The 26248-nt window shown below is 44.7% G+C and overlaps 2 protein-coding genes and 1 long non-coding RNA gene across 7 annotated transcripts; 1 reads left to right on the top strand and 2 right to left on the bottom strand.

The window, feature by feature from the left end:
• Nucleotides 1–460: 460 nt before the first annotated feature.
• On the bottom strand, nt 461–12842 carry SIRT7 (sirtuin 7). The gene is made up of 11 exons (XM_083430210.1): nt 12712–12842; nt 9886–10767; nt 9575–9712; nt 8311–8415; nt 6061–6131; nt 5843–5915; nt 4750–4848; nt 4427–4663; nt 2483–2563; nt 1346–1452; nt 461–943 (listed from the first exon to the last, which is right to left on the bottom strand). Exons 2-11 carry the CDS (start codon nt 9979–9981, stop codon nt 742–744), a joined length of 1209 nt encoding a protein of 402 aa, XP_083286336.1. The 5' UTR covers nt 9982–10767; nt 12712–12842; the 3' UTR covers nt 461–741.
• Nucleotides 10645–11644, top strand: LOC310672691. The gene is made up of 2 exons (XR_014508724.1): nt 10645–10785; nt 11174–11644. It is a non-coding gene; the product is annotated as an uncharacterized lncRNA (long non-coding RNA).
• A 156-nt stretch (nt 12843–12998) lies between the features above and the next one.
• MAFG (MAF bZIP transcription factor G) lies at nt 12999–26233 on the bottom strand. Of its 5 annotated transcripts, XR_014508721.1 has the most exons (4): nt 26058–26233; nt 19440–19501; nt 17760–19354; nt 12999–17402 (listed from the first exon to the last, which is right to left on the bottom strand). XR_014508721.1 is itself a non-coding variant. In XM_083430229.1 (3 exons), the coding sequence occupies exons 2-3, from the start codon at nt 19473–19475 to the stop codon at nt 18902–18904; spliced, it is 489 nt and encodes a 162-aa protein (XP_083286355.1). In that variant the 5' UTR covers nt 19476–19501; nt 26058–26233; the 3' UTR covers nt 12999–18901. The 5 variants fall into 5 exon arrangements, 4 of the variants coding, with proteins under 4 accessions (XP_083286355.1, XP_083286357.1, XP_083286354.1 ...); XM_083430229.1 differs by having other exon boundaries at nt 12999–19354; XM_083430231.1 differs by lacking the exon at nt 26058–26233 and adding an exon at nt 25740–25885 and having other exon boundaries at nt 12999–19354.
• Between the last annotated feature and the right edge of the window lie 15 nt (nt 26234–26248).

The raw sequence follows: 26248 nt of genomic DNA, 5'->3' as shown, positions 1-26248 counted from the left end.
CCATTACAATCAATTGCAGCCTAACAGGTTAGTCCCTCTGAAATCTGTCAAACACACACACACACACGAATTTGTAAATCTGTCTTTGCTTTGCTACCCAGGGCTTAAATACACGACCTTTCGCACACATGCATTTGGAGAGGATCCCTAACTTGGCAGAGAAAAAAAGCGCTGAGGAAAAACAGGACAAGCTGTCTCCTGTATTGAATGCAGGACGTAGCATTTTACACTGAAATAGAGGGCGATCCTGTATTATACAGGACGGGTGGCAACCCTACCCTCAAGACCACTTGCAACAATCTGGCACCGTTGTACTGCACAGCTTCTGAAAATGTAACCCTTGCTGTTACAGACCCATGTTTAGATAAAACATGCACACCCAAATGTGGTAGTTATCTGCATTGCTGACACCAACACAAGTGTGGGACTACAAGCTGTGTGCTACAAAAACCACAGCCACTGCCTTTTATTGTTTTATTTTATTAATAATATTTAATAATTGACAGCCCTGAGTATTAAACACCAACCTCTCCTCAGCCACAGCAGAAACCAAGCTAGGCTTCAGCCTCTGTTTACAAACTGAGTAGTTATACAAAACATTATGAAAATAGCAGCTGTGTTTTTCCAGTTAGCCCAGCAATTCTGGTCAAATCCAGTGCAGTTGTAAGGTCTTGTCCTGATTTTAGCAACTTCAGTTGGTCCTCAAGGTTAAAAAAAAACAACACCCTTATAATTCCATTATCAAGACACTTTTCTTTTCTTGGTGCCTTTTGCACAGCCCCTGCCAAACCATCCGCCAGAAAGGGGTCCCACGGGTGTCTGCTGTTGCTCTCCCAGCTGCACTTCATGAAGACCTACTGGTGGAGCCACAGCTCTCCTGCTATGACTGCCTTCTTCTTCAGGTTGCAGAGGAACAGCCAAAGAGAAAATGGGGTCCTTTGTTCTGCAAGCACAATAATATGTAATATTAAGTTTGCAGCACGCAGAGAATTACCATAAAGCCCAAGTATCAAGTGAAAGGGTGTGTTTACAACCATGCATGATATACTCCAGTAAAACAGGGCTGGACTGCAAGTCCTCACAAGTGCAAGTATGTTCAGTGCATATTTCTTTCCTGATACAAGCCATGTTTAAATTACATCACATTATGAAGAAACAAGAAGCTATATTTAATTATAAACCTCCGTATATGATATTGTATAAGCAGACAAGAACCAACATTTAGATTAAATGTAGAAGAGCCTACATTTAGCATCTGCTCATTCAAAAATCTGCGACTATCTACAAGAGTGAAGTATTAGTGCATAAGGGCACAGTGCTCAAGCCAAGCATTATCTTTGCTGACCTGTCATAGCAAGGGATGGGAAGCCCCAGCTCATCCATCAATAGCTTCATCACATCATCACATTTCCCATGAAGTTTCAGGGCTGCCAGATCATCTTTTGGTGTCCACTGTAGACAGAACAGTAATACTGTGAATGAAGTGAACTGACTTAGCACTGCTACCATGACATTCACAATGATCCTCATGTGTCACGTACTAGGTTTTCACTTTTATTGTAAAAACGTTGGTAACATGTTTATCCCATGGCAAAGGAACAAAACTTCAATATAAACATGTGAACAACATAAAAATTTATTTGAAATCTGACAATGTGGACTTGTTACAGAATTACTTTCAACCAATGATAAGTAGGAATCCACCAGATGGCTTCTAGGTAGTGGCATAGCATGGATGGGGCCACAGGGGTTTTTGCCCTGGGCACAAAAATTCAAGATTAAAAAAAACGAGTGCTCCCTGGCCCAGAAAATCTCCCAAAGTTCGCCTGGGCAGACTGAGGAGCAGATTTGGGCAACGGCTGGTTGCTACGGAGCCCTCTGCATGGGCTTTAACAAAGATACTTGCTCCTGATTAATTCCCAGTCCCACTCTCTGCCATGCTCGATGCTCATGGGGCACCGCAACTGCCTCTCGGGAAGGTCGCCAAGCTATTGCCCCTTCATTCCAACCTATCAGCGAGCAGAGCTGAAGAGCTCCGCCCTGCAGCCCCCTTGCTAGCTGGTGCTGCTGAGGTTGCCGGTGACAACATGGAATAGGAGTGTGTTATCAGCCATGGACCAATCAATGAAGAGAGTTTTGGTCCATAGGGATGTTATATTCATTACCATACATTCTACTCAGACACGTCAAGTGCTTATTTTTTGTATATCCTTTAAACCTAAACATTTCTTTTCTTATCTACTTCTCTTTTAGAAACTACTTAGCTCTTTATTCAATCCCATACGCCCAACTGCACAAAAACATATTTCACACTGCGCAATTTTTTGATAATGCACAAAATTTGTCCAGCTGCATGACGGAATAAACCTTGAACTTTGGTCCTACCCTATAAACACATGGAAGCAACTAAAGTAATCATATACACTTGCATATATCACCAGAGCAAATTGCTCTGCCCATAAATGACAAGGCTCAAACTAACCTGGAGATTTACAATGTAGAGTTTAGGGCGGTGTCTGGGTGGTTTGCTCATGCACCACAAATGTGGATACTTCTTCAAAACCTGTTGTGAGAAGGACAACACAACCAAAATATTCATCAGTGCTAGAAGAGGGAAGGAGTCTCAAACTTTGAGATACTTGGCAACACAGTTCATCTTTAGTCATTTGTGTTCAGCTTTAACCAATGCCTACTGCAAACTACTTAGAAGGGATGTGGGAAGCAGGAACAGTCTTCTGGTACCAACTTCCAGGATTACATGGTTGCCAAGGCTTTTGCAGGATTCAACATCTGTAGAAGAATTTCTATCAAATGCAAATGACCAGTCCCAGTAAACATCTAAAGTGTACTGTCTGGAGTGATGATGGGCAACACACAGGCTTTTGCTAAAATTTAATTGATCCTATTTCTAGTCCAATGGCTAGCATGCCCAAAAGACTCGAACCAAACACTTTTGCAGGTATTGCAACTATTAAAATACACATAACTAGCAGTCACCTCAGCTAGCTATTACCTCAGCTAGACGGAAGTCGTACAGTAAAACAGGCCTAGGCGTCAAGCTCCAATGCGGCTTCCTCCCAGGGAAATGTACCTAGGACTACAGTCCCACTTGGCAAGAAACTTGAAACACTTTCTAAACTTAAAATACTTTCTCAAAACACCCTAAAGTATGGAGATGGATGGGGAGAAGTGTAAGCAGGACATGATCCTTTGGTAAAACACTGGCCAATTCCTGATGGAACATCTAGTAACAGCTAGTTACTGGGATTGTTGCAAAGCAAGCTGGACTAGATGGGCCTTTCCTTATTGCGCTCTCTAGCAAGTGTCAGGATCTAACAGCAATAAAGCTATACAGCAGACCTGCAAGTTATGCACATTTAACTTGTGCGCATTCAGCTTGACACCCTTGGCAATTAAATAATAGTAGTAATAATAATAATAATAATAAAGATGATGATGATGATGATGGGGGTGTCCAGGAAACCTTTGGCATTCCCAATGTGTTTTGACTGTATGCAATTCTGGCTTTATGTGCTATGCTTGGAACACAATCCCACCACCACCACAAGTTATGGGTCTACTGTAATTTAACTGTAAGAGATCCAGAATACGCATTCTGGATTTATATGATTATATTTAAAAAATAGTGAACTACTCAAATATGGTATAAGGCCAATTCAGGTATCCTTTAGTTCATTCTTACATTTCACATTTACATAGAGAGGCAAACACTAACATGTTGAAATAATACAAACTGCCTTATTGGGAAACTTTATTGGGTTATTCAGCTATGAACCACTTAACTGTATACATCCTTACTTTAATCCAGGTTTGGGGACATTTGGCTCACCGGATGTTGCTGAACTACAACTCTCACCATCCCTGGCCATCAGCCATGCTTGCTAGAGCTGATGGGAATTGCAGTTCACCAATGTCTGTAGGGTCAAAGGTTTCCCACTCCTTTTTAAATCTCTAAATGAAGGGGGGAGGGGGAATGCAAGCCAAGACATTCATACAAACCAAGCTGCTTTATGACCTATCTTTGACCAGATATTTGAAATCTGTTTCCATAACCTTCCCCTGACATATATTTGGCTATAACCAATGAGACAGGAAAATATTCTCAAAGGATTCTATTGTTACATTTCTAAGAAGCTCCAAAGGAGGAAATGCATACATATTTGTGCCTATGTTACAGAAACTTCTATTGTTACATTTCTAAGAAGCTCCAAAAGGGGAAATATATACATATTTGTGCCTACGTTGCAGCAACTTCTATTTTTGCAAACACTTTCACAATAAACCTTAAAGACTATAAATTGAGCTTTCAGCCTGCTGATTCCAATATAATTCTAGAATTTTTGAAATTAAACCATTACAGAGTATAGTGGAATTGTACATCGAATGACATTTTCTCCTGCCTTACCTTCAAGCTAGATCCCAAGCACAGGATCACATCTGCTTTGCTTGCAGCCTCTATTGCTGCCTCCCAGTTCAAGGGCTGCTGCAAGATGCCCTTCTCCCCAAAGTGTACAATTGTATCTCTTAGTTGTGCCCCACATTTGTGGCACACTCTGCCGGTATGGTGCCTGTGCAAGGCTGTGCGCTCCGTCACGTCAAACACTCGCACGTATTCACGATTGGGTGTGCAGGATGTGCAAACCTAATTTTGAATGGAAGCACAGAATCTGTGTTATCATTCCCTATGGTACAATGGTACACCAAGCCCCGCTCTCTGCATATGCTCACCTCTATATACATGTTTCCATGCAGCTCAGACAGGGCTTCCCGAGGGAGCCCACTGCGCAAGTGGAGCCCATCACAGTTTTGTGACACCACATGCTTTACCTAAACAGGGAAAAATAAGAGTGTTAAGCATGGAGAAAGTAGAGTTAAAAGCAAGTCACTTCTTGTTTCCCTTTATCAGCAGTTAAGATATGTTCTGCACAGTTTGCATGTTAAATAGCCAACCTTCCCCTCCCTTTCTCACTGCTCTGCCAAAATAGCTGGAGGAGATATAGCTGATTAGCAGGAGCGGAGAGACAGTGGCTAAATGTGGTTGCCTGATAAAGCATGGGTGGACAATAACTGCTCACCAGGAGTGAGCACTATGGAATCACCTCTGTTTGAGGTGCCAGTTAGCGAAAGTAGCAGAGTTAATGATAAAAGACAGCATAGCCCTGCATTCAAAATGAGAGAATATCGTCAACAAGTTGGGTGGTTTCGCAGACTGGTACCGAATCCATCATTTCCTAATTTAAGAAATTGCTTTCAAGAGCAGACAGCAAAGTGCAGCAAAATTAATGCTATGCATTTGTAACCCACATGCAGCATCATTTCTATGGTGCCGTCAATATACACTGTCATACCACAGTCTTTTAAAGTAACCTAGAAAGTACAGAGTGTGTTAAGCAGCCTATAAACCTCCCATACAATATGCCACAAACCTGTTAATTCTTCATGGATTCTGGCTGCCTTTTACAGCAAGTAATATCTATTTATGTGCTATCACTTCACCCTATAATTCCATCCTGTGCAGGAAGCAAGTACCTAACAGGGAGGTTCATTTTTGGAGTCCTAAGTGCCAGCCTCCAACACACAAACAAAGACTGTCTATTTCTCTGCTACTCTAAGCCCCGTATCTGGTTCACTTTGTCTAACAATACAGTATTTGTGCAGGGAGGGTGTGCATAGCCTTATCCTCTGCACTGAGAGGCTCTCCAGCATTCCTGATTCTCCAGACATAATATCCATTTCACATTTAATGCCCCAACTATGTTCCCCACTGGTGCCATCTCTTTTTGCCCCTGGGAGTATAGGATTGACTAATATGCAGCCTTACCATTTTGTGGTTGTGCAAACAGGCGATGCTCATGTGGGTGAGTGTGGGCTCTGCCTCACTCAGATCCACAGCCCTGGCAAGTGGAGATAAAAACTGTATTAAATATCGGTAGTCAATCTCACATGTTCCAGTGGAGCCTTCTCTGAGAAGGTGGAAAAGATCTTCTAAGAAATTTCCCAAGCACCAGGCAAGCATCTGAATGGTCAAGTTTTGGTTACCTGATACTCCTCCCTTTCTGCAGCATTGTCCATACCCCATTAGGGCCTCTGTAGTCAGGAATTGAGGCTGCCTGTGTTACCAGGAGACATAAGAGAAAAGGGACCTTCAGCAATACACAGCCACACTCATCAGCAACTTTGTCTGCCACATCCTAAAAGCCCTGCCAACCCCCATAGTCTCCTGCTCAGACATCTCTCCACTGCTACCATCATCCAAAACTGAAAGCCCTTCATGATACAAGCACCTGCCCCCATCAGTCAACTAACACCATACTGAAATCTGCCTGAGAAATGGCCTCAACATTTTCCTCCATCAGGAAAAATCTTATTCCAAACTTCTTCCTAGCTAGGGCACTTAAGGTTCGTATGCTGCTCACATGGCAAACATGTGATTAATCTGCCCTGCTCTTCTGCCTCCCAAATTGCTAAAGCAGATTACCGTATTTTTTCATGTATATACAGTATACGCCCCTGTGTATAAGACGCCCCCTATTTTTGAGGACTCCAAATTAAGAAAATGGGAGGAGATTGCCAAGAGTTGTTAAGCTTTTTGGGGAGAGGATTGCCCAGAGTTGTTGAGGTATTTTTTTGGGGGGATTGCCCAGTTACAGAGCTTATAGAACAATAACTGTATTGTTAGACATTCTCACATATTGCCAATGACACCAATCGTAAGAACGGTCGCCAACAGCCCTCACCAATTGCCCGCCAAATTGCCACAGCGGCAGCAAAGCCACAACAGATCTTGCCGCATCCACCAATCAACCACTCAATCAAAGATGACAATCTCCTGCAAGCCGCAACAACCTATCGCTCGTCACCACACTGTGCTATACGTGTATAAGATGAACCCCACATTTTAACTTAATTTTAAAATAAATAATCCTCATCTTATACACGGAAAAATACGGTAGTTGTAAAACATAACAGAATGGAAAAACCCAGCCAGCCAAGCAGCATCTCCCACTGTCCAACAGCTGCTTTGCCATAGGCAAGTCTGATAAAATGCTATTTTCTTCCCAATAACAAGAGACAGCTAGAGGCAAGAACATGATGATTCTGCAGCTTTCCTGTTAGGGACAGCTTTCTGAAAGGAGTCTTCTGTATTCTAGATTGAAAGAGACATGCTCCTTAACATGAAGAAACATAATATGCAGACTGGCTATGTAGACTGGTTCTTAGGTGGGCATGCAAAATGCTAGTTGTTTCTCTGAGACACGAGGAATCAAAGTGACAGTTAAAACTGGCGTTCCTTTAACGTATTTAGCATGTCACCCACTTATTATCCAGAGTAGTTCTAACACAACCTCTTCTATGGCAAAACCTTAATCTATCTCAAAGGGTGTCAGGCAACTAACTAACTATCCAATGCAAAATCAAATGAATTCTGAGACGCCAGAATTCCCACCCAATCAGTTAAAAATGCTTCTGAAATGCTGAAATCAGTATTTCATGCAACTCCACAATGTTGTCACCACCACCTGTGCCTTGCATGCAAAATGTCGCAGCTTCAATTGGGCTACAAAAGTCTCATCTGAAGTGCTGAAAAGTCGCTATCAGTCAGTATATTTATTTATTTCATGAAATCTATATACCATTTGATAGTAGAAAAAACTCAAAGCAGCTTACAAAAAGAATAGGCAATACTCAGCTAGACATACCAATTCTATGATTGCATATAAGACAGCTTCCCATTGTCCTGCATACATTCAAAACAGTTGTTCCATCATCTCAGTATCCACACTTCCCATACTTCAGATTGGGAGTGCCTCTTCACTACCTCTAAATAAGAACGCTGTTAACAATACTACAACAAACTATTTTCATAAGTTCAAAACAATTGTTCTGTTTCACTTGTGAAAGTGGCCCAACTCACATCAAGAGTCACACTACATGTTATACTCACCACAAGAGAGCAGTCTAGCTCTTCTTGTTCTGCAAACTCCCCAACCAACAGACAGAGAACACCGGACAGGAATCACAATCAAACATGCATGGATGAAAAAGCTGGTTTTATTTTTGCTTACCTCTCTCATTAACAGGTAATTGTCCCTAGGAGGGAACAAAAGTAGTTTGAATACAGTTTCTTCTATATTTATCTGTTGCTGAGGGAGCCTACAGGATTCTCAACAGTCAGAGCTGGACTGCTCTTGCATGGTGAACATAATGTGTAGCCACACACTAATAAATACAAACCACTATAGGATCTTGTACCAGGTGATTTTAGAACAGCCAACCACACAGTCTTACCGTACTGATGCCAGCTCCTGTGTAAATGATGAGATGCTTTGCTCCCTGCACAGCTGCAGAGAGCTTACTGACTTTTCTTTTCAACTCTTCAGGTTCATCACAAACCTAAGAGTGGATGAATGAGGGACTGAAATTATTTCCAAAGGACCACTTCAGCTAAGCCCTGTACAATTCTAATCACATGACATAAACTCAGCCATGTCTTTTAGTCTCTTCCCTCTGCTCTCTTTCTTTTGTCCTCAACTCTATAAGCCTTGTAAAGGAGGACATTAAATAGAAGAGCGAGCTTCAGTAGAAACATCTTACATGTCAGAAACAGGATACATTAATGACATGTGGGAATAAGTGAGGGGGGACCAGCTCATCAAGAACAAGGAGATGGCTAACAAGAGCATTAACCCTAAACATTTTTCTTTAGAAGGCGTTCTGATGTAACAAAACTTACTTTCAAGCACATGGACCAAATCAACTTTGGGTTGTAGCAGAAGTTTGATTTTGTAACAACTGAAAGCCAACTTAAATGCTACTCTAACAGCAACTGGCTCCCCTGCCTGTAGGAAAATAAAGCCCTCAGTCAAATTACACTGCAGGGTTTTCAGAAACATTTTCACTTTTTAACTGGTCTTCCGAATATGACATATATCAGCTAGATAATGGTCTGACTGAACTATGTTCTTCCTGGCTCTGCTTTAAAAAACGGGTGGGGGCTGCTGTTAAAGGATAGTTCTAAGTGTATATAGGTTTTGAACACAAGCTGCCATGGATGGACATTTGCCCAGAAAAACAGCCTAAATATATTAAATTAAAAAAATTAAATTGAGTAAGTTTTCTCAGGTGGTAAAAATAGAATAATCAGAGGCAAGCCACACTAAGCAGTGTTGGAAAGAATTTACTTTGGACAACGTATTTCTTAAGCAGGCCACATACTTTCCACTGTGTGTTTTGTCACCAGCAGGTAGTAGCTGAACAAGCAAGATAAATGTATACATGGGTAATACCAGATGCTCATCCCCTCCGTCCTTCTCACTAGCTCACTCGTTCACTCTAATCCCAACAAAAGTGAAGCGTCGCCGTAGCACCGTAAAGGCTAACAGGCTCGTTTGCAGACTAGCGCCCACTTAGGGTGCCCCACGCGTGACTCGGTGTTGTTTCTGCCGCCGGCGAGCGACTGACGTGGCTGCCCCGCCGAGAAACCCTCCTTCCTCCGTACTCACTCGCGCTCGTTTACGCATCGAGGGGGGCATAGCTAGCAAGGCGCACACACCTCCTCCAGCCGCCGCCGCAGCCTCTCGCGCTTCTTGCCAAGTCGCTCCAGATCCCGGACGATCTCCTGACAGCCGGAGAGCAGCGCAGCCTCGTCGGGGCTCCGCTCGGCCGCCGGTTTGCGCAGGATCCGCGACACCTGGCGCCGAACGGCGGGGGAGAAAGAGACGGAGAGGGAGAGAAAGAAAGAAAGACAGAGGAAGGGGGCGGTTGATGGGGAAGGAGGAGGCGTGGGCGCAAGGCAGAAACAGCGGCGCCCACAAGCGCTACAAAGACCCACAAGCCCCTCGCCCCATCCGCAGGTCCCGGTACCTGTCTCCGTCGCTCCCGCTGCTCTTCCTGCCGGAGGAACTCGGCACGAGCCGCCGCTTTCCGTTCCGCGCGGCTCAAACTCCAACCAGCCGCCATCGTCCCGGTGGCTTCCGGGTACCAACCGGCCCAGCCGGTGGTTTCCGCTATTTCCGCTTCCGGCCTCCCAGAGCAGCGACCGAGGAAGCTAGAGTGGCCTTACTTTGCCGCCATTCAGAGAGAAAGGTGACGAGGCTCGCTGCCAGAACTCCTCACAAAGGAGGCTAGAAGGGCCAACGAGGCTCCTCGCCAGAACTTCCGGTCCAATAGCTACAAGGGTTCCGCCATAGAGATGCCAGAACGACGACGCTCTACAGGCATCTCTTTCCGTGAAGAGAGACTCGCAGCCCATGGCGGCTTTCACTCCTCCGGCTGCAGAAAGCGCCGGAGGCTCTAGCTTTCCGAGCAGTATTCCGCATTCGGGCTAGCCTGACGCCCGCCTCTTCCCGGGATCTTTCCGCTAGAATCTCGCCGCTCCGCGCTGGCATTGAGGTGGAAAGGGTGGTGGCAGCCGAGCACTTTCCAACCTTAGGCGCGCCGGAGCTGCGCTAGTTCTGGCCAGGTAGTTCTCAGATTTGATATTCACCTTCCCTCCTGCCGTTTTCCCGAAAGAGGGGACCGAGGTCTTAAGCCCATGAACCGTTGGCTGATACAATCTGAGCATTTTGTCTAACAGTCCTGACGGTCGAGCAAGAAATTACAGCTAAAGGAGTCAACAGCTGGCATTCATAACTGCTGTGAAGCACCAGTTTTCTGTGATTACTTTTTCCCCAATGGGAAATCAGAAATCGAGGCAACTGCGCAGATCTGGTCATTTCTATACAATTGGCAGCATCAGAAAATGATCTAAGAAAGGCAGAGAAAGTGAGCAATTGACCCTCTCTTATTTGACAGCTGTCAAATGTTCCTTATTATACCCCATAAGCCCTGCACATCCTTGCTGCTATAGCTGGACACAAGCTTTTCTTTTTTAATTACAGCAGAAATGAAAGCCCCATGCTGTAAGTCAGCGACTTTGCTGTTACCAGCATGGTCCTTCATATATAAAGCAAGCGCCTCCAGTTCTACCTGCAGGTTTGATCCCTGCATTTTCAGGTAGGGCTGGTAAGGTTTCTTTCTGAAATGCTGGAGAGCTGCTGCCCGTCAGTGTACTGTTTACAATACTGTATTGAGATAGATGGTCTAATAATCTGACTGTATAAAAGAGTTTCCTTTGTCCCTTATGCTTATTTCCCCTCTTTTTCACTTACAGTTAAACATAGAAGAATATTGCAAGTTAAAAGAAGAGACACAAAGAGAGACAGAGCCATCCATATACAGTGGTACCTTGGTTACATACACTTCAGGTTACATATGCTTCAGGTTACAGACTCCGCTAACCCAGAAATATTACCTCAGGTTAAGAACTTTGCTTCAGAATGAGAACAGAAATCGTGCTCCGGTGGCGCAGCGGGAGGCCCCATTAGCTAAAGTGGTGCTTCAGGTTAAGAACAGTTTCAGGTTCGACCTCCGGAACGAATTAAGTACTTAACCTAAGGTACCACTGTACTGTAGAAGCTTATGCAGCTAGTTCTGCCCTGTAATTCCAGATGTCTGACTTAGTCCTGACTTATAGTCCTGTTATGACTATAAACAACGTTGTGACATGAGCAAGCAAAAGCCACACAAAGTCAGTAGCCTATCACAGGCACATAGAATACTTATAATAAACACATTAAAATAAGTCTTAGTCTGTTTGGTTTATTTTTCAAAATTGAGTGGCGGGGGGGTGAGGAATAGGTCTGGAAAATTGTTGATGGGGAAGCGGGGGGCTAATAAGGACTGCTGCCTTCAGACAGAAAGTGTGTACCTCCCCAGCAGCACTGGCCTAAACCAAAATACATGAAATTCTGGTGTGATAGCACAGGTTTTATGCATTACATTGTTAATTATGATTTGTTTCTCATGCTAATTTACAAAAACAAATTCATTATGTCTCTTTTACAGTACTTTAAATAACTATCATGTGACATATTGACATATACTGTTTATGTTTTATGTTGTAAACAACCCTTTGGTCTTTCACAAAGGGTGGTAGATGAATTAGTCATCATCATCTCAACATCCACTGTGGAGTAAAAACCACCAATAATTTTTAAGTGGTCTGGGAAATAGGAAGATTATGATGCTTTGATTTTACCCAATACAAGAGAACAGAAATGGGCATTTGTCTTGTGCTTTGACCTGTTTCTGAATCACAAAGTTGAGGTCAGCAGCATTTATGGCCCCATCCTTGGCCCATTTACATGTAAGTCAATCACACAGAATTAGATTGACCTCCAGATGTACATAGGACTGAAGGACCTGAGCATGTCCATACAAAAGGTAGCCACTCTCTTAAGCAATTAAATATCACCCTTAATACTAGTCAAACTCTAGCTCCAGTAGTGCAGTACCTTATGTCTACTTTAGTAAGGAAATGGCTTTGCCGCAATGTCTTTTTTTTTTTTAAGTTACAACTGGCTTTTTACAATTGAACAGCATAAAATCAGCAAAGAATTGTTTCTTATTTATGAAGAGTGTTTTTTTTAAAATAGCAGGGTAGCGGATGAGGAAAGCAACAGACTTCATGCTTTTAAAACTTTTTCTAAGTAGTGAAATGTTCCAAGTGCTCAGCACAACTGGGGATGCAGTTCTTTTTTTAAAAAGGAAAAAAGTATGAAAAAATTATTTGATGTTATGAGGGATGACAACACAATTCCACACAGCAGGCAGAACAGCAACATATATGCTAATTGAAGAAAGACTTACAAAGGTCGAAAATATCCATCCAGTGCGGGAAGAAGGCATCAGAAGTGCAAATTTGAGGGAAGTTACTTGGATTGCTTGCAACAAATGGGTAATAATTAGACAAGTATTGTGCTAAAATGGATTGTCTGGGAAGTCCCTAAGAGGAAGCAAATTTGTTTTTTCTTTTCTACAGCAGGGAAAAAAGGTACATTCCCTGCATGAAATCAACCAAGCCTCAGTCAATTCAGTCAGCAACAGGAAACAAATCTGCCAGTCTAAATTTAGTCAGTAATATCATAGGAACCAGCCTCTTTAAAGATGTTTATTGGTCATATACAAAATAAAGAATGCTTCATATCAACAAACATACACTATATACATAAATAAATTAACAACACCTCCACTGGGGCTGTGGCAACAAATCCCCAACAGTTATCAGATATCTACAGATTGAAAAAGGACAATAATTTAGCAATAAATACTGATTAATTCATTGGGCTCTCCCATTGTATAGAAGAGCCCCAGGACTTGACAATATGCTATTACACCCCTGGCACATAGAATTAATCTCCAGTTTTATTAGCTTTGGAGACTGAGATTTATTTATTTATTTATCAAAATACTCCTCTTCCCCCCTTTTAAGAAACATTTTAAAGCAGCAGTGTATTTCTTTTATCAATATGTTGTAAGGACTATCCTCAACATCTGGAGGTTGGGGAGGAAAAGTCCTTAGCCCGTCTCATTAAGTGCTCTGAATATTCTTATTTGTATTGTTTTTCTCCATAATATTCCATTTTGGCAAAGGGTGTAATAAACTCAGAACAAACTGCAGGTGAGGGCAAGAGCAACGACAAGTAGGATTTGTTTTGGAACTCTCTGAAGATAACAACCCCCCTTGCCTTAGCCAGACAGTAACATACCTTCATTGGGAAAGAGGAGACTATTCACGTCAACTGCTCAGTGTTCATACAGGTGACAGCCGCAAGTGTCCGGAGCTTGTATACATCAGATAGCGGGAGAGGAAAACATAAATCCTCATCTCTTGGAAGAACCTGCCTGACGTTCACAGCAAGACTGCCATGAGATACTGTCCTGGTCTCTCAACATGGGGAAGAACCTCTCTTTTAGCAGCCACAGCTACCTGCTACTGCAGGTATCAAAGAAAGCAGCAATGTTATCAAACAGGAAATGACCTTCCTGTACATTAGCTTTTTTTCTGACAAAATATAGCTTGAGACATCAGGAAGGTGTGTGTGAGAGAGAGAGAAAGAAAGGGGGGCTGTCAATAAGTGCTTGTGTTTTCCAGTGGAAGGGAAGGCAAGATGCCGCTGGAGCTCAGCTACAATTCTGAGTGCAGCTTCATCAATACACAGGATGCCAATCCTGTTTAAAGGTAACATATGAAGAAAGCGTAGAATCATAGACTTGGAAGGAACCTCAAAAGTCATCTAGTCCAACCCCCTGCCAAGGCCAACTTGCAACATCTCTGGAGTGTGCCAAGGGCACAAGAGATGCAAAAAGGAACATCTGACACAAGGAATGCATGACTTTTAAGCATGAATGCATGTGATGTGTGTGTCCATGTATCTATGCACTCACACACTCCCAGCTATCCAACCTGAGGGCACAATGCGCAAACGCTGAGCAATCTCCAGCCATGCCTAAGTGTCAAATGCCCTAGTCCTAGCCTGCAGTCTTGCTTGCTTTTTCCAAAGCAAAATAATTGTTCCATAATCAAAGAGATCACTTTTACACAATTCACCACGACATAAAACAAGCCCCCCTCCCCCTCCCCGCCACAAGCCAGCCACATGTGGGCGGAATTATACTTCACGTATTTGCTCTGCAGCTAAGTAGAAAGCAAAGCTCCCCACCTGTTGCATCAAACAAAATGCCCCATAATAAAAAAGGAGAAATAAACACACAACACCCTTCACAGCAGAAAAACCAAACAAACAAGCACCTCGAAAACAAGAACCATCACACTCCGAATTCTATATACCAGAAAGAGAAATCAAGGGGAAGGGCTTGAGAGGGGCACCTGGGATGGAAAGAACTCATAAACAGTAGGAGACGGACTGAAACTGGGTGAAGGAAGATGGGAGGTTTGAAGGGCCCCTTGAGTGTTGGAAGATTCATCACTTTCATTTCAATCCTTCCCACTTTCCAAAGCCAGAACATGCCTGATAACACACCTGCTGTATTCAAGGTGAGGCACCTGCCACTTCTTCCAACAAACCCAGCTGTGGACAGCGTCTCGCCTCTTTAGGCCTCGGAAAGGGCACGAGTTGCAACTCTAGAGGAGAGACTTTCAGTAGGAGCCCTTCTTGCTATCCAAGATCTAGATGGAAATAGTAGACAACCCATTAAGAGGAAGCAGCAATGGAAGCCCGGCCAACTCCAGCAAGCTGTTAAGAACTGTTCTGGACAATTGTCCATGATAAGAGTCAACAAGGTTTGTTGAAAAGAAACTTCTACCCCAGGAAGACAGCCCCACTCAATCACTTTCTCATACAAGCTGTGTTTAAATATCAAAGTTACCACCAAAGGTGTCGTCGCCCTGCTTTCCATGGAGCAGTATACAGTACAGAGAAGCACACCAATGCCAATGGAGAGGCAGGCAGAGGTCAGACAGCTGGCATTCAAGAGTTGTTGCTCATCAAGGGAGCATGGCAGCCCATGGAACTGCCCTTCACGTGACTCTCAAAAGCCAGCTATGACGGGACCTAAGATTTCACTTCACACACACATCCCGCCTCTCGCTTGTCAGTTTGGTGACCATGAAACCCAAGTCACATGCTATTGTGGTTTCTCAGTTTGACAAGTTTGCATAAATATTGCTTCCTCAGATTACAACTGTTTGGTTTTCACAGAATTTGGATTTCTTTGGCAAGGACTAGAAAATGGAAGGCAATAAGGGGAAGAAAATACGCACAGCTTGAAGATGGGAGGGAAAGATGTACAGAGAGGTAGAAGGATTAAAAAACAATAAAAGGTAGGACAGCTCTGGACCCAGCAATCCTACATAATCAATCCTCCAATGGTTTCTAAGCCTTTTAAACCAGGAGTGAGAGACATAAATCCCTGGAGCCTTACCAGACCTTACAAGCTCACATCTGACCCACAGCAGCCCTAACATACTCCATACAATTCAATCATTTTCAGGTCGGACACCTAACAGCCTTAGTAGGGGAAAGGTGCTGCCTTGCCAATAGCAGCCTCTTACCTATTCTTTCTAAATTTGCAGTATGGAGTAGCCAATATAATTTTTGGTGGAATCTCCAGCAAAGCTAAGTGTACATCCACACCAGAGCTCTTTTATTATTTAAACACACACTCTTCCTTGTTCCTATACTGCCAACTGCATATTTGCAGTCCACATATTCAAAGGGCAGCAGAAAAGCACCCCAGGTTGCCATGTCGAAAGAATGGTTGCGATATTTACAAGAACCGCTGGTGGTAGAGAGCAGCCCTGTCTTTACATTGCAAACGGCAAGCTTGCAGTTGGAGAGAGCTCAAGAAGAGGACTTTCGACAACTAATCCTCATTTAAAGCTTTCTTTCTTTCTTGCACCTAGGAGATGTTCTAGGCAGTGAAATTCTCACACTGAGTGGGTTATTCGGAAGATGACTCCGGGGAATTAATTTTCAGCAAATTGAAATGGAAAAAACATTTTCAATGGAAATTGTTGAGTGCTGTCCCTGGGTATCTGCTGGGTAAGAATTTGGCCCTTCAGTTTATACGAATTTGACCTCTTTGCTTCAAAATTGGCCATTAAGTTTTTCTCTTTAGCCGTGAAGGCCAAATCTAGTAGAATGCCAGTTTGAAAAGCCACCGGATTCTGTACTGCCCAGCCTGAGCTATGCAAGTTTCTCAATCCTGCTGGCAATATCGTAACAGCTGGAGGGTTCTAGTGTCTGCCAATTATAGTGCTATTCTTATGCTGCTTCAGTCAAAATTTCTGAATGTGTTCTTGACTAGAACTCATTAGCTGTGCTTACTCTTAAGAACACTGTTTTCTAGGCAAAGCCCCAAGTTTTAAGTGCACACCTAGAGAGACAGCCTGACAAATATATACTGCCAAAGTCCCAACATGCTCCTCTTGATAAAGGGATGACCACCTGCTCCCTGTGAACCAAACACTTTTGGGTAGCAGCACAGAAGGCAGGGCAACTCCTCCTCTCAGAAAAGAGCAGGCTGCCAGAAGGCTCTCCTTTGGAGAACCTCGTGACCAGGCTTCCAACAACACTTTATGAGTATCCAGAGAATAAATAGTAAAGCTGGATTTTCCTGGGTCACACTGACAATCACACTGAGTCTCTATGGAGTTTCCACTGGCGCTTCCCAAGTACTTCTCAACATGCCCAAGAATAGAAAACAACAGCCAGGAGGTAAGTTGATGGTAGCATTGACAGCAAAATAATTCTTCCCAAGGAATGAACCTAGATGTATGCAGCCTGTGGCCCAACCCTAGGAAATACTGGAGTTAGTTACATTCCCAGCTCCACTAACTGATTCATGTTGCTGCAGCATGGGCAGTGGCCTCTTCTACCCAACCTTTTTTGACATGTTGGGACTGACCATTGGAGACCCCGTATCCACAGGAAAGCAAACTCTGTGATGCAAAGTGGCATGGGGGAAGGCAAGAGTGTCTGCCAGTTATAATTTATGCCAGGCATAGGCAAACTCGGCCCTCCAGATGTTTTTTGGAACTACAACTCCAATCATCCCTGACCACTGGTCCTGTTAGCTAGGGATGATGGGAGTTGTAGTCCCAAAACAACTGGAGGGCGGAGTTTGCCTATGCCTGATTTATTCAGTTTCAGCAACAACAATTTACCTCAGACTTCAGCAGCCGAGGAAGTGAGGCCATCATAAACAGATAAACCTTCTAATGAGAGGATCATCAGAAGGTCATTGGGAAATGCCCAAGAAAGCCCTGCCCTCAGCCCAGGAAAAGCAAAAAAAAAAAGAATGCTCACAGGACATCCACACAGCAAAGATGGCCATTGGCACCATCACATCACAGCGCCACACAAGACCTCAGAGCACAGACAACTAAACACAACAGGAGCACAAAAGAAGCGGGTGAGGAGTTCAAGAATAAGTCACTTTTGGTACAATTGCAAAAAGATATCAAACAGGACTAGCCTTTTTTTGTCTCCCCCCCCCCCAACATTATTTATAAATAAAAGTCTGATAACTCTTTATAAAAAACAACCTTGGAGCCACAAAGACTTAGCGAGAAACTTTTAAAATTTGCTTTTCTTTTTCTTTTCTTTTAAATTAGCAAAGTCTCCAGGAATATGAGAGTCAAATATTCTCACCCTTCTCAGGTTAAAAAGGAGACTATTAAATCCAAGTTGTTCATCCAGTTTTACTTTTGAGACTTAGATCATTTAAGAATTCTTTCAAATGAATGTTTCTCTCTTAAATAAAGGGCTATTTAAAACCACATAAGACTTGTGTAAACCATCACACTAGAGACACTTGATACTCTCCAAACACAGGAAACAACTAGTGATTTTGGTCTTGTTCAGTGCAACACATTAGGCACAAAACCGGCCTGTAGTCACCACGGTAGAACCTGCCTTTTACCTGACAGGCAGGCTACAACAGTGCCCATCCCTGGCTCCTTTCCCTTCTCAGCAGCACAGACACCAGGAAACTGCAGTTTTGCCCCTTCCCTCCCCTTTTAGGAAAAGCCCTAAGGAATCCCACCTTTAAACATAAAAGGCGCAACTAGATGTTAATATAAACATGGTTACACAAACTACCCCCATTATAGCCACTGATACCAAGCAATTTACAAGCAGCAGACTGGACAGCTGACACACAACCCTGGAAGAATGGTATAAGTCATCACTGACAGCAGGTCTTCCAACTTTCTATGACCTCTGCCCTCCCCCCTTTGGGCGATTTCTCTCCCCAAGAATTTATTCCATGCTGCTGAGAATCTCTTTGGCTAGAGTACCGAGGTCCTTCAGTCTCTGTCCCCAGAATACCTCTGGGTGGAAGGTTCTGCTCACACAGAAGGGTTGTGTTACCATCAGTCACACCAACCAGAACAAAGCTAAAAACAAAGGGACTGCAGTGACAAGCAGGCCAGCGTGTGCCTGTGTGGGCTAGGCCATCTGGGAGAGGGTTGTGCTTTGGGGATTCCGGATGAGCTTTGTGCCTAACTGCCCTGCACACACAAGCCCTCGTTTCACTAAGACCGGGCGTCCGTTTTGGATTTCACTATTGTGATGACGCTGGTGGTGGCAACCTTGCCGGGCACAAGGGGCCCCATGCTGGCGGCGAGGGGGCCCCGGGCAGGGGTGACAGGGCTCCGGGCCACGGTCCGGGCGAAGTTCTGCAGCGCCTCGTACTTGGAGCGCAGGGCATCAAGTTCCATTTTCATGCTGGCATTCTCCGAGGCCAGTTTCTCCACCTCCTGCTGAAGTTCTGCCTTCTGCTTCTCCAGCTCCTCCTTCTGTGTCACCCTCTTGACACGGCAGCTAGCGGCGTAACCCCTGTTCTTCAGGGTCCGCCGGCGTTGCTTTAGCTGGATGATCTCCTCCTTGGACAAGCCCCGCAGATGCTGGTTCAGCTCCCGCACAGACATGGTCACCAGCTCTTCATCTGTCAAGCTGGTCCCATTCTCACCTGGCTCCCGCTTCACCTGTGGGGACACAGAAGGGAACACATGTATCACGGGAGCTCTGGCAGTGTCCACGGACGGCTCAGCCCCACTCGTGCCCCATTACCTTCAAGGCTTTGTTTCCTTTGTTGGGGGTCGTCATAACACGCAAGCCTTCACAGTCAGATTCTGCAAGAAAAGAGAATGGCCAGAGGTCACCATCAAACTCAAGATCCTGAGACCTCATTTACAGATCCCTACTTATCTGGCTCAGGAACCAGGCAGGGAAGTGGGCAAGGCTCCCTGCTGGAACAAATCCCTATGCGCTCCAAACAGCATGAACCAAACAGAGAGACTAACCACAGCTCCTTGCCACCTCTGTCCCTACCAGCCCCACAGTTCTCTATAATACATGAAGGCAAATGGCAGGGGGGGAATTAAGAACCCTGGGAGGAGCCAGAGCAGGATGAAGCCACATTTAAAAATAGCCTGGCAGCCAGGGTCCTGCACGCCTGTGCCGAGCCAGTCATGCTGACTCAGCATACTAACAGCCTTGCTTACAGCACATGCTTCGTAGTATAACCAAGCAGGAGAGTTGTAGCCCAAGAGGCTTGCCAGGGAACCAGCCTGTCTCTCTTTCCATGATTGGGCTGAAAGCTACACGAGCTACGATGACACCCCATAAACTAGAGAGTTTGTGTGGGAGCAGTCTTCATAAATACTCCCTATGACAGAAGCTGGTGCATATGAATTGACCCAAGCTGTCTCAAGTGTTTCTTTGTCTGGGAAACTGAATAGCAAGACACAGGGGGTGGCGGGCAGGGAGAAGAGGGAATGATAGGGAGCATACAGGCTCCTAGAAAACTGCCCCAACCTAGTGCTCTCCAGATATTTGCGACTAACACCTAAGGGACTCAACATTCGGGAGCCATTTCTGGGTTGGAGGAAATGCATAAGAGTGTGTGTGAGAGAGGGGGGGGGGGAGAGAGAGAGAGAGAGAGAGAGAGAGAGAGAGAAAGAAAGAAAGAAGACAGTTAGTAGATGGGGTTCAAATAAATAAATAATAATAAGACTACAAATTCTATAAGATACATCCAGCATAGGCAATGTTTAGGAATTATGGGAGTTGTAGTACAGGGTGCAAGATTAGGGAAGGCTGGTTTACTGGTTTCATGTCACTACGTTCTAAGCTTCCAGAATGTGTGTCGCTAGGGAAATCTATGCCAAATGCAACTTTTTTTAAAAAAAAGTTTAAAGATTCTCAAGATTCCAGCAATTATGATTTCAGAAATAAGCCTGGGAAGTGTAATCAGGTTTTTATAGTTAAAGCTCAGGAAATCAGAAGGCAAATTAAAGAACCCACACTGATTATACTTTTACATTTAGTAATTTTACATCCATTGTGTTAGTCTAGCGAGAATAAAATTCAGCGTTGCAATGCCAGAATTCACAAGACACATGGGACAGCAAGTACATTTGCAAGCAAATTTTTACTGCCGAGTACATTATTAGAATGTTCTTTTTGAAACCAGCAGACAAAAGTGGATTCATAAAAAAGACATCACATACAGACATGCCTTGGTGTAGCTGTCGGTATAAGCCAGAACAGTCCACCACGTATCACAAACAAAAAAGAAAGCAGAATCCTGCCGTGCTACTCTTCAGGCTTAATCTGGAACTTTATGCAACACTAGTAATGTTCTCCTGCAGAAGATCTGGGATTGCAGCAAGAGATGAGTCGTGTCTTACAGGTCACATGCATCCCCAAAATGCACACACACTAGGCATCATAAATACTATACCTTTGGCTACTTGTCTGGAATAGTTCAGAAGCCACGGTTTTTCCCTAAGCAAGAAGAAAATCTGCTGGTGTGGCCAGGACTGTGTCAGGGACAGAGGAGTCACTATGTGCATCCAGACAGGGATGTTTTTACATCCACCTCCCACCAGGCACATCATCAGCACTTACATGGCATAATAAATGCCTCTCCCACACAGCCCATGTTCTTGTTTGTTAAATGCATAAAACATCAGTTCACATTTATAGCAGAGAATTAAGACAAGCTCGTGTCAGCAAAAGCCAAGGAACGGTCCCCCAGCAGCACCCCCAGAAGGGATGGCTTCAGCGCTTTCCAAGATCACTAATAGGCCAGCAACAACTCTGATATTCCTAGAGCACCGAAAACTGCTGACAAGCAAAGTGCTTATGCCCAAAGGATATGGCTGTGGTCACTGATTAAAGGCTTACTGCACACTAACGCAGGGGGTCCCAACTGTCTTACTAGAGGGACCTACCAACTTATTTTTGTCTTTAAAACTGACAAGTAGGTTCCAAACAATTACTGATCTTGAAGGAAAAGACACTTAGCTTGCTGCGCTATAACATCCAAAACCTGATTGCAGGCAGTATTGGGACTCGCCTTTTGGGAGTCAGCATTCTAAAAATACGTGGGGGAAAGAGACATTAATTGCTAGTTAAGTTTTTTAATTCAGAGAATAGACTAGGAGGAACACAGTATTGCCATCCCCCAAAACACAATTGCAACAGGGCAAAGGCTCCCCTCTGTCACCACAGTAATGCTTTAAAAAATCATGTTCTTTCAGTACTGGTAAAATAAATGCTACAGAATGCACAAGTATGCCTCTCAACAGTATAACCCTTTGCTTTCATTTTTCTGACTTTGCTCCATTTAAAAACCATGTGCAGTTATAGGTCTCCAGCAACAGAACTGTAAACGAAAGTCCCCCACTCACTGAACAGCCACAGCACTAGAACTGATACTCCAAACACAATCTCCTTCTCCAGGTATAGGATTTTCTTTTGAGACATGTGAGAATGTATTAGGCATCATTGCAAGCATTCATGTGAGAGTGATCTGAACATTTCTAAAGTACAGAAACTGTTTAAGCAAAGACCCATCATACATTTGTAAATCCAGCAGAAGTAAGGAAATAATAAGATTCACCATGCCAAGTATAAGTGATGTTCCACAGATATCCCAGGAAAGAGATAGTTAGTGGGAAAGTAAATACACTTAGTGCCCTGCCCAGCCAACTCAAAAATGTCTTTCATAGGGCAAGTCCAGGACTCTAATGTCTAGAGATCAATGCTTAGAATGCGAAGTTACTTATCATCATCAGGGAAAAGAAGAGATGATATAAAGGCTGCCCGGAAATAATCTTTAGTGCTCATAGTTCTCTTTCATTGCACAGGAAATTATTGGGGAAGTCTATGTTGTGAGAAAAAGATGAGACACAGCAAAAAAAACCTCAGTCACTCTGATGGGTCAAAGTATGAAGATACTTGAACTCATCTTTGTATATGAGACTTAGGCATCTTAGTTTCATCAGAAGGAGTAATGTGTGCTGCGTCTGTGCCTAGACAAGCACAACCTTCATTACTAGAAAGATTTTAAAAGGCCAAAAGAGGGCAGTCAAGAAGTGGAATCCCTACCAAACTTAGCGTGTTCTGTACCCAGCATAAATTGGGATGGCACCAGACCCTTCTACAGTCCTGACTTGCTGGCCACAGAAGGACTTATTAACATCATGCAAGGAGGACGGCCGGAGAGAACTGGCATCCAGACAGAGACAAACTTGGTCTAACTCCCCAGACTGCTGATTTCTCAGCTTTTTGACAGCTTCCCGAAGAAAGATCACACTGGAAAGTGCCAAGTGCGACGGCTGCAAAGGGAAAAAGTGCAACCTCGACACATTTTGCCAAGCTCAAAAGGCCTGCACTCAGCACAAGCACCGCCAATTCTTCGCTCACAACAGAGCTGACAGCAGAGCGCATGATTCAACACAGGCCCCATTCTCAACATTCCTGATTCACAGAGCTGTGCCATCAAACTAGTGTAAACATGGTGACGTCACCCATTCCAGGAGCAGAGACAGCCCCATCAGAGGAGGCCCAGCTGCAAGGGATGAGAAAGGAGATGGGCATGACGAGAACAGCAACGGGAGGCTTTTCAACAGGTGAAGTAGGAACAGTAGTTTCAACACTACACTGTACATATCTGCAAGTATATGACTTTCATGTGTTTTATGAGGGCTTCTCTATATATAACTTCTCACTTATGGAATATTTAACCTGAAAGTAGATGCTTACCCAGTTAAGACTTCAAGAAACATAAGAGTCACTAGAGAATTCTGTCTCCTCAAAGCAGACCTGACTGGCCCCAGCAATATCCCTGCTATGCTTAGAAAGTGCCTCAGAACTGCTGTTTACACAAGTTGTCTTCTTACTCAGCAGAACTGAAGTAAAGGGGACCAAAAATCAGTAACCTGACCTCTTCCTACCAGACTGCCAGACTCCTTAGTTATGATCCCTGAGGAGCTCATCATATTTATACTTAAAACTGAGCTTGCTCATCTCTCTCCACACCTTTGAATCGTTATTTTCAAGTACTGTACAATGCTTCTAGATAAGGCACATCTATTTTGCTTCCTATTTGCCAGAAGCTTTGTAAGTAACTGCAATTATCTAAATATCCAAGGGATAATACATTGTCCAGGTTGCCATGTCAGACACCCAGAATGAGAATCAAGACAGCTGTTCATCATCTCCTATCCTGCTACAATGAGCCCAGGAAAGAGACATGCTACGCATCAGTCTGTTAGGAACACTAGGTTTGAAGTATCCTTTTACAGAGAATGGAATCAGACTAGATTAACTTTCTCTGTCCTTCTAACATTACCGTTTTAGAATTAGAATCAGTTTGTGGAGATCTCCGTCAAAAGGACATCAAACCGCAGCTAGCTATTGTCACACAAACCATCTCCATATAATCACAATCTAAATATCTATGACATGCTGATTAAGTTGCCCAGTCCCCAGTAGCCAAGCCGCTCTCAAACTGGCAGAGGACAGATTGCCCTCCAGAGTTGTGGCTGTAGACGATAGCATGCTTCAGCTAGCTTCACTGTGGGAACTTCACACAAGGGACTCAGGGTAGGACAGCATGCACTTGTTGCACAGACGTGCTCCATTATACAAATCAAGCAGAGCTGTGCAGGCACAAACAAGGGAATCTGCATCTCTGTGCCCTTCCCACTTCAGTGTGACAGCATGCCAAGCACCTTCACAGAGTCCTTGAGGACATCGTGCCTGTCTGACAAAGACGGCATAGACAAGTAGCAGCAATTTCCATAAAGGTATTCAGGAACTACCATTTTACAAAGTCTATAAAGCTAGCCAAAACAGTAAAGTTAAGACCTACATGTACAGAGAGAGCACTGAGGACACGCGAGCAGACAGGGCAAACATACATACTGGCATAAATCTACAAGCACTTAGGAATAGGTCTCTTACAAAAGTTCTGCCAAGTAACCCTTTTTTTTCCTCTCTCTCTCCCTCACACACACACACACTCCCCACATACAGTTACTTCTGTCCTAATGCACATAAACTGCACATGGATATACAGTGTATGACATATGCTCAGAAAGCTACAGTTGTCACAACATTTTGAATGCAGGCAAAATACAGACAAGTAGCAGAGAGGAAGAATCTCAGGTGAATCCCCTTCCCAACCATCTCCTGAACTTGCACCCTTCTCTGCCTTATCACCTAGTGAGAAAGTGAGTCAGCAAGTCACCCTCTCTCCCCCAGCTAACCCTTTTGACAGGTCCCATCAGCCGGTCAGCCCCTACCTCCCTTTGTGCAGCATATACCTAGTGGTGACCTCATGTTGATGAGTCAGCAGTGTCTGGGCTCTGCACACAGTAGGCTGTGCCAGGGGATGCAATGGGGTGATTTAGATCCCCCCCCAATCCCGAATACTCTCTACATATTCCCCTTTGCCCCACCCCACATAGACTCACTCTTTCCCCCACCCAGACACCTGATGAGTCAGCACGGCAAGCCCTTTAACATTAGCAGACATGGCTGCACATCCCTGGAGACACACACAAGTGTGTAGGGAGCAGCTCCCCCCCCCCCCACTCTAGGCAGGGGAGAGGGAGCACCTGCCCTAAGAAACGGAATAATAAGGTGCCCAACTACTTTTTCATCCCCACTACTTGAGAAGCAAACTCAACAACAATAAGGATCGAGGCAAAACCGGGGGTGGGGTGCCAATGGCATTTCTCTCCTCCTAACGACAGCGGTGGGGAAATAAATACGGCCACCCACGCCGCAGAAACCCCTCAGAAGGAAAGAAAGGGGGGAAGCCACCCACCCATCTGTCAGCAACAGAAAATGAAGTCAACGAGCAAAGGAGAAGAAAGGAGGTGGGGAAACGAAGATCGGCTGCTGAAATACGGAAGCCCGCTCACCTAGACCCACCTATCCCTCCCCCCACACTATATTATCATTATCTCTCACACACACCCGAGCGCACCCCCCCCCGAGCGCGCCAGAACATTCCCGGGTGGAAATTGGGGAGGGGGGCCCATGCTCCTGTCAACATAAGTCTCCACCTACATTGCAAGAGTCGCTTCTTCAGATAATAATCATGAAAATAAATAAACACCGTGGAGAGAGAAACGCTGAACTCCACGGCGCCCGAAATTCCCGGGCGCAATTGGAGAGCGAGAGGCAGGGCTCCCCTAAAAAAGACCCCCCTCCCCGCTTCTATGTCAGACGCGCCCCCCCCCCCCCGCGCTTATTAATGCTCGCTCGCTCGCTCGCTCGCTCCCTCCCTCGTGGAGAAGGGGGGGTGGCGGCGGCGCTGGCTTGCCTTCCTCCCTCTCCCTCCAAAGGTAGAACCGGGGGCCCCAGGCCGCCCGCGCAGTCTCTCACCCTCTCCGCTCGGTGCCGCTGGGGGAGGGGGGGAGCCGGGGCGGGGAGGGGGGGAGGCCGCCACGCAGAGAGGGACCGAGAGTCCGGGGTCCGCCGCTGCCGCCGCTCACGGACACGTCACGTGATGTTTGGGTCACGTGCCTCCATTCATGAAGCCGTTCGGTGCAACCGCCCCGAGCCTTAAAGGGGAG

This window comes from Podarcis tiliguerta (genome assembly GCF_965153285.1).
Source record: "Podarcis tiliguerta genome assembly, chromosome: 2".
Taxonomy (NCBI): Eukaryota; Metazoa; Chordata; class Lepidosauria; order Squamata; family Lacertidae; genus Podarcis; species Podarcis tiliguerta.
Note: the sequence above shows the minus strand (reverse complement) of the source record. Positions and strands in the feature narration are given on the sequence as shown.

Coding starts and splice junctions, on each gene's coding strand:
- SIRT7 (XM_083430210.1), bottom strand. CDS start 9,981: ATGGCGGCTGGTTGGAGTTTGAGCCGCGCGGAACGGAAAGCGGCGGCT. Junction 9,713..9,885: donor AGCGGGAGCGACGGAGACAG/GTACCGGGACCT, acceptor GTTCGGCGCCAG/GTGTCGCGGATCCTGCGCAA. Junction 6,132..8,310: donor CAGGAGCTGGCATCAGTACG/GTAAGACTGTGT, acceptor CTGGTAACACAG/GCAGCCTCAATTCCTGACTA.
- MAFG (XM_083430228.1), bottom strand. CDS start 21,271: ATGATGTGCCTGGTGGGAGGTGGATGTAAAAACATCCCTGTCTGGATG. Junction 19,502..21,114: donor TTCCAGACAAGTAGCCAAAG/GTATAGTATTTA, acceptor CTTTTCTTGCAG/AATCTGACTGTGAAGGCTTG. Junction 19,355..19,439: donor AAGGAAACAAAGCCTTGAAG/GTAATGGGGCAC, acceptor GTGTCCCCACAG/GTGAAGCGGGAGCCAGGTGA.